The sequence below is a fragment of the Lepidochelys olivacea genome, assembly GCF_965140295.1.
Source record: "Lepidochelys olivacea isolate rLepOli2 genome assembly, chromosome: 11".
NCBI lineage: Eukaryota > Metazoa > Chordata > Testudines > Cheloniidae > Lepidochelys > Lepidochelys olivacea.
This window is the reverse complement of record NC_140421.1, coordinates 8,598,878-8,610,169: the sequence shown is the minus strand read 5'-3', so window position 1 is coordinate 8,610,169 and position 11,292 is coordinate 8,598,878. Positions and strand designations below refer to the sequence as shown.

Below are 11,292 nucleotides of genomic sequence, written 5' to 3'. Positions count from 1 at the left end.
AGTCAATGTGAAAGACTCCCATTGATTTCAATGGGCTTTGGATCTGGCCCACTGTGCACTTTTGCAAACATTAACTAACCTTCACAACACCTGCTGTGACCTGTGGCCTTTGCAACAGCTGCAGATAAGCTCCATGTTATAGAGAGAGCAACCTGAAGCAAAAAGATGAAGGCCACCATTTCCAAAAGTGGCCTATCATTTTGGGTGCTTCTTTTTCTGGGTGTTCAACTTGAGATATGTGGGGCCTGCTGTTGAGATGTGCTGAGCCCCTACAACTCCAGCACCTCTGAAAACTAAGCCCATAGTGCCTCAAATTGGCACTCAAAATCAGAGCCCACTTTTGAACATGTTGGTCTAAGTGATCCCTGGGCTGGGTCATTGTCAGAGCCAGGATGAGATCTCATGATTTATTAGCCCCCAGCTTTGTGCTAAGACCAATAACTCATTCCACACCTAAGAGCAACAGACGTTGCCCAGACATTGGGTAAAATGTTAAAAAGTGCTTACATGACTTGGGAGCCCAAATCTTATTTTCAAAAGTGACCTAGGCCCAGATCCTCAGAGGTACATTGGTGCTTAACTCCCACTGATTTCAATTTAGATGCCTAAATAGCTTTGAGGATCTGGGCCCAAGTCATTTTTGTATGCCATAATTATAGAACCTGCTTGCTTAACAACTGACTTTTGACTGTCCCTTAAGTGGTGCTTGAAGACAGATTTCATGACATACAAAAAAAAACACATGAACTGAAAATACTTCTTTGACAACTGTTCAGGTGCCTGTAAAGCTGGAAAAGCATAATATATGATTTTCAGGCCAGGATCGGGGCCTGACACCAGACTTTGCTGTGGGTGAGCAATGTTAATACAGTCTAGGGTTGCCAAACCTCCAGAATTGTCCTGGAGACTCCAGGAATTAAAGGTTAATCTTTAATTAAAGATTATGTCATGTGAGGAAACCTCCAGGAATACATCCAACCAAAATTGGCAACCCCTATAGTAGTCTCATGCTCCATCTTACCCACCCTCCTCACCCTTAATCCTGAGAGTTGTAAATTATATGTAACCAAGCTTCCTAGGAGGTGACATGCATAAAAGCTCATCCAGTTTTCAATCTTTTTATTTACTTAATCTGTACACAAATGCAAAATACTTCAACAGCAAATCTAAGTGAAACTTGTTTGGTTTTAAATTACTATGGAACAGAACCTAAAAGGAACTTTATTAAATAAACATAAAAAATGGATTTAAAGGATGTACATATTGTAATGTATTCTAGAACAGTCATTTTTTCACGCTACGTTCCATGTGCGTACGGTATAGAAAAGACATTGAATAGAACAAACAATCCATTTTGTACCCTGAAAGAATCGGCAGGCCTTGTGAGGGATTGCTCAGTACAACTACATGATATACGATGGCTTTGCCATCTCATAAAAATTATAACTAATACGTTGGCCTCTTTGGTTCCAAAATTTATGTATAATACATTTAAATGTATTCATTTTTGCTGCTATAAAAATAACATTTTTTTTTCAAATGGCAGGTTTTTGACTAATCATGCAACTAAATCAGTGCAAACATTAAAAGCAATCATTCGCTTTAAAAAAGAAGCAAAAGATTTAATTTCAAGTATAAAAAAATATAAAAAAGTCATATCATAAGTCCAGTTTTGTCTAGTATGGGTCAACACTTTAAATTGCATAGCTCATGCGGCACCTGTTTACCTAGATAGTGAGCAAAGATAAGTGCACTATCAAGTACCACTTTTCAAGGCATTGAAATCTGCAAGTGCTATAATATGTGCATTCAAGCAGTTTGCAAGTGCTATGCTGTATCTTTATTTTCGGATCTTTATGGCCATCCTTGACACTTCCTGGTAAAGAAATTGAAAGCACTCTCCTCTCTCCTCCTTTCCAAGACTTGTTAAAATGTTCTTCACCTTTTATTAAATGCACAGCATTTTTCAGAGTGTCTCCACCACGTTACTGTAATTCCTTTTAGGGTTCATTGGTTTAGTTGCGGTAGCATTTGTTTTTGTTTGTTTGTTTTTTCTCCCACATTACATGTCCTTGCGGAGTCTCCTGCTGAAACACACAGATTGCAACTTTGATTTTTTGTTCTTAAAACAGCAAGATGCTAATGGTCAGCACAATCCAGATATGACAGAAAAGCCCCTTTTCAATGGCACAACAGACATAGCCGTCCATGGATTTCTAGCAGTCAGTTAAAGCATCAAATAATGCCAACCTAACGTGATTTAGAAGAATACAGCAAGTCTCAGAATTACAGTAGCTGCTTAGGTGTATCTCTCCCTCTCTCTCATGTTATCATGTGATATTCCTTACTGGAAGTGCTGTCGGAAGATAAGGATATGTGTGGTGTTTATATTAGGAGATTTTAAATTAAGAGGAAGTGATCACCTGCGTAGGCAGGTGGACTGCGGCTTCCCTTTGGACCTAAGAGGTGATGGTCATTTTTAAGTTTGGTGATTTTGACTCCTGCGTGCAAGAATATATTATGTTCTCTCTTTTCTGTGTTCTTTTGTATGAGCACATAGAGCTCATTTCAGTCTGACTTTCCAGGCAGGTGGGGAAACAGTTGCTTAGCCATTCACTTGTACTGGCAGGCATTTTAGTTATGTTGTCACTGGTGATTGACTTCCTGTTACTTGTATCTCTTTTTTGTGTGTGGGTGTGGGTGTGTTTAAAGTATTTCATAGCATTAGTTTACAAGTGGTAGAATATTTAAATATCCAAGATCCACAAACTGCCACTGTCCTGACACCGATGTGAAACTTTTTTTTTTTTTTTTGCCAGACTTTTCCACAGTGACTTAACACCGATGCCTGGATACACAGTGAAACTTCCTCCAACACCATCTAGTATGGGAATGTTCTCTTTCTCCCCCCCGAAACACACCTTAAATCAAGCACAACCACATTCTTCCACAATCATATTGGGAACGTCCCTTTTCACAATGTTGTATTCATCGTCAAAGTACAGCATTGACATTGTGCTAAGTTTGGTTGGAATGCAACAGGAGTTCACGGTGCCTGGGTTCAGCCCTCGCATGCGGTACTGATTCACTACCGCAGTGTGAAAAGAGGAAGCTGATCCTGGGACTCCAGCCAAGTAGGCTGGGCAGCTCCCTTCACAGTAATTCCCATAGTAACCTGATGGCGCTATGATCCAGTCATTCCACCCAATGAGTCTAAAGTCAATGTAAAACTGTTGCCTGCAACATAGATTGGTCCTGCCATCACACTCCAGGCCTCTTTTCCGGATCCTGTGTTTGTTATCAGCTAACCGGGCTTGCACTACTAAAAAAGGACGGTGGGATTCCTCCCCAGGGTCCACATAAATTGGCAGCACTGAATACTCTTCACAGCCCTCACATTGAACATCCAGGTTCAGTCTCCTTTCTCCTTTCTCAAACAGAGCCTGGATCACCTCGGTCATGGGAAAAGTGTGCCAACCACTTCTTTTGAGATCAACTTTCTTTTCGACCACATTCCACTTGTTGCTAGTGTCCAGGTCTTGGAAATAGATTTTGACTTTTACTTTTCGCCTGCTGCCTTTCTCTAAGACATACGGAAGCAGCTTCAAGTAAAGCCACAGGCTGGCTTGAACGACAAACAAGTTCTGGTTCCCTTCATTTGAGATGAAGAAATAGAGGCGGACTCTAGATGAGGCCATATCATCTGCAAGAGAAGGAGAGACCAGCAACATTAAGTCAAGAAGAAAATGCACTATTTGAGCAATTCTAGATTCAGAAAAATGCTAGAACATAACTGATCAAAACTACTGGGAGAATTTATTAGCCAGGAATAATGCACTGAATTAGAGATCCAGAATTTGTATTAGAAATACATTAAAAAGTGACTTCCCAGAGCAAAAATCTAACCAGGCCATAGCTGAACATGTCAGATCCAAAGAAAGCAAGATAAATTATTCAGAGGAATGGCTCTGAAGAGCCAGAGAGATTCAAGCGGGTATAAGAGTACCCTGAAAAATACAGCATTTGTACCTTGATATCTACTAATTAGTTTAGGAAAAGGTTCAGCCTTCAGATACCTTTTGGATTTTACAGGAAAGGCTTTTTAACAACCAGTGAAGCTTCAGTGACTAACGAAAGATTTTGTTACAATTTCCCATATGCTAATCTTAACAGATAGCATCCAAAACACCAGGGAAAATGTTCTCAAAAGCATGTCCACTCGTACAAAGGGTTAAACTAATCTATATCTACTCTTCCTAAGTAGCAGGGTATCACCCATCAGATTTTGATCTCTGCCTTTCCCCCGCCCATAAATGCTAAAAAGAGGTCAAATGAAGCAGCCGTGGTCATTGTAATATCCTTCTCATTGACTGGTCTTAATGTATTTCTTAATGTCAGAATTAAATGAGTGAAACTATCACTGATATTCCACCCAATGTCTAGCTTTAATACATTATTTGCAACCAAAAGTGTTCACCGCATGAAAGGTACCAGAACTACTTGTATCTGCTGGAATCATGTGCTATGAGCATCACACAGCTATGCTTTAGGTGATAAATGTCCAGTCTAGCCTTTTTAGTGTGCATTTAATCCACATGTTCTAATTACATTCTCCTGACTGCTATTTAAAATTATTGGATGGACAGGTGTTTCTAATCTGTTACAATCTGTTTGATTGTGTTCTGTACATTGCCAAGCTCAGATTTGTATCCCTTTCGGTTGCCCAGGAACCTTTCTTCTTTTTGTCCACCTATATATCTTTCGGGGGGTTTTGTAAAGTCAGAGTCTTAGTTGTCACCCCAGATCCCTTCAAAATATGTCTGTTAGGCCCAGGCAGTGCATATAATGTTTCTGGTGCCTTATCATGTTTGCTGTGTCTATGTATGTTTTATATAAAACAGATTTGGAAGGTGTTGAAAAAATAAGTGATTGTCAATTGAGTACTGAATAGAACTGCAACCCCAGCAGTGATGTCATAGCATTAGACTTTTAAGAAAATGGTAAAAAAAAAATCCTATTACTTGTCAACACACAACTTTTCTATAAACTGATCACAGTGAAAGGAAATCAACAGCAGTGTGTCATTATATCAGTACAAAAATGCATATTACCTATGGTAGAAGAGCACCTAAGAGATACATATTCATATGTAATATATAGACCTATAAATATTGATGTGATTATAAACAGACAAGCATGTATCTATTTTGTTTATACACAAAAGATACTGTAAATGTATGCTTTTGATAGATAGTTGGGTAGATGCTGTAGATAGATGGGCAGTATACATACGAATAGATTTTGTAGATGGGTGGGTAGTCAGATACCCCAGAGAAATAAAAATGAATTTAGTGATACAGCAGATTGATTGAGGGATACAGCAGGAAGACAGGCATGTACTTATGGTGGATTGACAGTGTAGATGGATATGTAAAGGATATAGATCCAGTGGATGAATGGAAGGATGGATGGATACTGCAGGTTAGATAGATAGATACAGTGAATGGATCAGATGGATGAACAGGACTGATATGGCTGATGGACAGGTATTGTGGGTGGATGGATACAGTGAACATGCGGCTGGCTGGATGGATAGCCAGAGCAGATGGACAAACAAACATTGTACGTAAAAGGCTGAACATAGTAGAAGATGGATACGTTAAGTGGAAAGATGGACTGACAGAGTGAGTGGATAGATCAATAAAGTGTGTGGATGGGTGAATGCACTAGGTAGCTGGCTGGATAGGTAACATAGGTGCAGGTGAACTATGGATAGATGGGGTGGGTAGGCAGATGATGGGTACAGTGAATGTGTACAGTGGATACATGGGTACACTGGAGGGATGCAACAGAGGAGGCTGAAAGACATACAGAGATGGGATGATGGAACAGACAGGGCTGTAAGGCATGTGAGTGGTGTGTGGATGGATGGAGCGAGCTGAGGGCATATGGAGGGAGGAGGTGAATGGATATAGCAGTGAGGCTGGAGGGTGTGGGTGGATAGATGGATGGATGAGTATAGCAAAGGGGGTGGAGGATATGGTGGTTAGATGGGTAAAATGGATGTGGTGAATGGATGGGTGGGTGTAGCAGAGGAATTAGAGGGTATAGAGGGATGGATGGAGTTGATAAGTGAGGGTTGCAGAGAATGCTGAAGGACAAGTGGAAATGGATGGGTGGATGGATGGATCTGTCAGTCAGGCAGAGGTGATGGATGCGTGACTGGGTATAGCAGAGGGGGTTGGATGGCATGGGTAAAGGAATGGCTGTAAAAGAGGAATGGGGAATGGAGGCAGCAGAGGGGGCTGAATGGCATGTGAGTAGAGGAAAAGAGGATGGATAGATGTATATATGGATGGAATAGCTTGGCAGAGGGGTGGATGCAATGGTGTAGTAGAGGGATGGATGGCATGGGGCGGGTGGATGTGATGATGTAGCAGAGAGATGGATAGCACGGGGCGGGCAGATGGAATATTGTAACAGATGGGTGGATGGCATGGGATGGGCAGATGGTGTGGTGTAGCAGAGGGTGGATGGTGGGGCAGGTGGATGGCATAGGGTGGGCAGCTGGAATGATGTAGCAGAGGAATGGATGGCATGGGGTGGGCGGATGGATGAATAGATGGAGAAGAGGGGTGGGTGGACAGATGGATGTATAGATGGATTGATGGGTGAAGCAGAGGGGTGGCTGTCATGGGATGAATGACTGGGTGAAGAATAGAGGTGGCAGGCATGAGATGGATGGAGGAATGGGTGAAGCAGAGCTGTGAATGGATGGATGGGTGTATGCATGGATGAACAGGTGTGTGGGCGGGGGGGGGTGAAGCAGATGGGTGGCTGCCATGGGGTGGATGCATGGATGGATGTGGGAAGCAGAGGGATGGATGGACAAATGGATGGATGGGTGAAGCAGAGAGTTGTCTGCCATGGAATGGATGAATGGATTGATGAAGCAGAGGAGTGTCTGGCATGTGGGAAATGGATGGATGGACAGATGGGTGAAACAGAGGGGTGGCTGGGATGGGATGGACAAATGGATGGGTGAAGCAGAGGAGAGGATGCATGGATGGCCGAAGCGGACTGTGGCTGGCCTTGGATGGGTGGATAGATGGACAGATGGGTGAAGCACAGGAGTGGCTGTCATGGGATGGATAGATGAAGCAAAGGGGTGGATGGACAGATGGGTGAAGCAAAGGAGTGGCTGGCCTGGGGTTGATGGACAGATGAAGCAGAGGGGTAGCTGGCATGGGATGGATAGATGAATGGATGGGTAAAGCAGAGGGGTGGCCGGTATGGTTTGAATGGATGGGTGGGTGAACAGAAGGGGTGGCTGGCATGGTGTGGATGGACAGATCAGTGAGGCAGAGGAGAGGCTGGGGGCGGATGGACAGGTGGGTGGGTGAAGCAGAGATGGCTGGCCTCGGGTGGATGGACGGATGGTTGGGTGGAGGGGTGACTGGCATGGAGTGGATGGATCATTGAACAAGTATGTGAAGCCGAGGGGTGTCTGGAATGGATAGATGGATGAACAGAAGGATGGGTGGCTGTGAAGCGGAAAGGTGGCTAGGTGGGATGGATGGGTAGGTGACAGGGAGAGGTGGCTGGCATGGTGTGGACAAATAGGTGGGTGAAGCAGAAGGGTGGCTGGGATGGGGTGACTAGTGTGGGGTGGATGGATGATTGGATGGGTGGGTGAAGTGGAAGGGGTGGCTGACATGGGATAGATAGGTGAATGGATGGATAAGGCAGAGGGATGGCTGGGTGGGACGTATGGGTAGGTGACACGGAATGGTGACTGGCATATGGTCGATGGACAGATGGGTGGGTGATGCAGAGGAGTGGCTGGCGTGAGATGGTTGGACAGATAGGTGGGTGGGATGGATGAACAGGTGCGTGACACAGAGGGATGGCTAGGATGGATGGACAGGTGGGTGGGTGATATAGAGAGGTGGCTGGCCTGGGGTGGACGGGCAGATGGGTGAAGCAGAGGGGTGGCTAAGTTGGTGAAGAAGAGAGGTGGCAGGCATGGGGTGGGTGGATGGATGGATGGATGAAGTGGAGGGGTAACTGGGACAGATGGATGAACTGATGGGTGAAGCAAAGGGGTGGCTGGGATGAATGGGTGAAGCAGGGGGATGGCTGGGTGGATGGATGGACAGGCGGTTGACGTGGAGTGGTGGCAGGCATGGGGTGGATGGACAGAAGGAGGGTGACGCTGAGGGGTGGCTGAGATGGATGGCCTGGGATATGGGGTGGCTGGGTGGACCGACGGACAGATGGTTGATGCGAAGGGGTGGTTGGAAGGGGGATGACATGGTGGGAGGGCTGAGACAGATGGCTGGGTGATGGGTTGGCTGGGAAGGACCGACGGACGGGGGGATGACACAGGGTGAATGGATGGAAGGGGTGACACAGAGGGGTGGCTGGGACAGGGAGGATGTATGGAAGGGGGTGAAGCAGAGGGGTGACTGGCATGGGGAGGGCAGATGGAAGGGGGTGGGATGGGGTGACTGGGACAAGGTGGACGGACGTAAGGGGGTTGATGCATGGAAGGGGGTTAACGTAGAGGGGTGGCTGGGACGGATGGCCGGGGAGCGTGGTGAGATGGGGTGTCTGGGATGGACTGACAGACAGCTGGGTGATACAGAGATGATACACAGGTGGGACAGATGATCGGGTGATGGGATAGGGTGGCTGGCATGGACCCATGGACGGATGGAAGGGGGTAACACAGGGTGGCTGTGGGGGATGGGATGCAGTGGCTGGCACGGGGCGGACTAATGGAAGCGGGTAACGTGGAGGGTTTGCTGGCCAGGGGTGGGATGGTGTGGCTGGCACGGGGAGGACAGGTGGAAAGGGGTAATGTGGAAAGGTGGCTGGGACGGATGGCCGGGGGTAGGATGGGGTGGTTGACACGGGGTGGATGGATGGAAGGGGGTAACGCGGAAGGGTGGCTGGGACAGATGGCTGGAGGGACAGGGTGGCTGGCACAGGGCGGACAGGTAGAAGGGGGTGACACGGAGGGGCTGGGACAGGGCGGATGGATGGAAGAGGGTGACTCGGAGAGGTGGCTGGGATGGACGGCCGGGGGTGGGATGGGGTGGCTGGCACAGGGCGGACAGGTGGAAGGGGGTAATGCAGTAGGGTGGCTCAGACGGATGGCCGGGGGGACGGATGGAAAGGGGTAACGTGGAGAAGTGGCTGGGACGGATGACCGGGGGGACAGGGTGGCTGGCCCAGGATGGACGGGTGGAAGCAGGTCACACAGAGGGGTTGCTGGGACAGGCCGTATGGCTGGAAGGGGTAACGCGGAGGGGTGGCCGGAGTGGCTGGCACAGGGCGGACAGGTGGCTGGGGGGATGGAATGGCTGGGACAGGGCGGACGGGTGGCTGGGACGAATGGCTGGGGTCACAGGGTGGCTGGGCAGATGGGTGGAAGGGGGTGACGCGGAGCGGCTGGGACAGATGGCTGGGGGGACGGGGTGGCTGGCACAGGGCGCACGGGGGAAAGGGGATAATGCAGAGGCTTGGCTGAGATGGATGGCCGGGTGGCTGGGACGGACCGACGGCCGGGTGGGTGAGGCAGAGTGGTCGGGGGAACGCGGAACCCACCTGTCTCGGCGAAGCTGATGATCTCGGACACTTGCTCGTGCAGCGGGGGCCCGCCGCTCGCCTGCCCGTCCAGGCTGGGGATCTCCACCCGACCGTCCTCCCGCACCTTGCCGGCGTGCAGCTTGCGCAGCGCCGTGACCATGGCCGCCTTGGGCACGGCGTGGGTGATGTTGGGCCGGTCCCGCAGCTGCAGCCGGCTCAGGATGTGCCGCTTCACCGCCTCCAGGAAATCCCCGTCCACCTTGCCCGGCTCCTCTGGCCGCCGGAAGCCGCAGGACGTGCAGGTGTCCTGGGGGGCGCCCCCCGCGGTGGGTGGCGGCGTCGGGGAGCCCCCGGCGCCCATCGCCAGCCAGCAAGCCACCAGCGCGGCCAGGACCCCGCTCCAAGCCGGCCCGTCCATGGCGGGCAGCGGGCGCTGTGGCGGGGGGCAGAGCGGGGGGCCGTCCCGATCCGCTGCTGGGAGTCCGGCTAAGTCCCGGCCGCCGGCAGCTCCGCTCAGGTCGCTCCCCGGCAGCAGCGCCCAGGGCAGGGGGGCGGTGGCAGCCAAGCTGGGATGGGGAGGGGTAGCAGCGCCACTAGGGGGGCGGGAGCCAAATTGGGGGGCAGCGGAGCGTCCAGACGGGGAACTGAGGTCTAAAGTAGGGGCGGCAGGCTGGGGGGGAGAGGGTGCCAGGGGAGCCCGGTTAGGGGGCGGCAGGCTGGGGGGGAGAGGGTGCCAGGGGAGCCCGGTTAGGGGGCGGCAGGCTGGGGGGGAGAGGGTGCCAGGGGAGCCCGGGTAGGGGCAGAAGCAGCAGGCAGGTTGCAGGGGGCGCGGGTCGAGGAGGAGGGAGGCTGTAGGGGACAGCAGCAGCTGCCCCCGGGGCGGCAGACGGAGCTCCAAGCACAGGGCAGGCGGCTCACTCCCCAGCGGACACCCCCAGGGAGAGCCGTGCGGCTGCCGGTCCCTTCGCGGCGGCTCTCAGCTCCCCAGGTCCCGCCGAGCCGGGGGCAAGCTCTCAGTCTGGCGTCATCGGGGCTGAGGGGGGAGAGGGACCCGGCCGGGTTACGTGCAATCCAGCGGATACCCGGCGGGAAGGAAACCAGGCTGGTGCCCCACACCCCGCCCGGCAAAGCCACGCCAGGGGCGCTGGGTGCAGGGCGGCTCCGCTCGGTCCTCTCGCTGGGCAGCTCCCCTGCCGCCAGCTCCCGGGGGTGGGAAGTCAGCTCCACACATGCAACCCCTTCCCCTCCCTGCTGTCGGTCCCGGCTCGGCGCTAGCGTCCTGCCAGGCTGCCCTTCCCTCGGGCCCCAGGGGCACGGAACGCGAGCCGAGCAAATCCACGGGCTCAGCGCCGCGCCGCTGCGCGCTGGTCCGGCCGCGGCTCCATGCTCAGCGCGGCTCCCTGGCGGCGGGTGAAGCTCCGGCTCTGCGTGCGCGGCGCTCTGCCTGGCCCGCGGGGCTGGGTGGCTTTTAACGCGCCTGACGGTCCGGCTCCGAGCCGCAGCCTGCGGGGGCGGGGGGGGGGGAGGAAAGGCTTGTGGGGGGAAGCGGCTCGCTGCTCACTTATCTGCCGCTGGTCTCCGCCTGCTCATCCCCCCCCCTCTCCCTCCCTCCCGCGCCCCCCGCAAAATCACGACACTGGGCCACTTTCGCCTGAAACTTTTATACAGGCGTGAAAGCCACGTGGGGACTTCAACGTG

The 11,292-nt window shown here is 51.1% G+C and overlaps 1 protein-coding gene across 1 annotated transcript; it reads right to left on the bottom strand.

The window, feature by feature from the left end:
• Positions 1 to 1,185: 1,185 nt before the first annotated feature.
• Positions 1,186 to 11,067, bottom strand: INHBB (inhibin subunit beta B). Its single transcript, XM_084643699.1, has 2 exons — positions 9,613 to 11,067; positions 1,186 to 3,703 (listed from the first exon to the last, which is right to left on the bottom strand). The coding sequence occupies exons 1-2, from the start codon at positions 10,010 to 10,012 to the stop codon at positions 2,928 to 2,930; spliced, it is 1,176 nt and encodes a 391-aa protein (XP_084499825.1). The 5' UTR covers positions 10,013 to 11,067; the 3' UTR covers positions 1,186 to 2,927.
• Between the last annotated feature and the right edge of the window lie 225 nt (positions 11,068 to 11,292).

Excerpts from the sequence above, each read along its gene's own strand:
- INHBB (XM_084643699.1), bottom strand. The coding sequence starts at position 10,012 with ATGGACGGGCCGGCTTGGAGCGGGGTCCTGGCCGCGCTGGTGGCTTGC. Across the intron at positions 3,704-9,612 it reads CATCAGCTTCGCCGAGACAG|ATGATATGGCCTCATCTAGA; the intron begins GTGGGTTCCGCG and ends CTTCTCTTGCAG.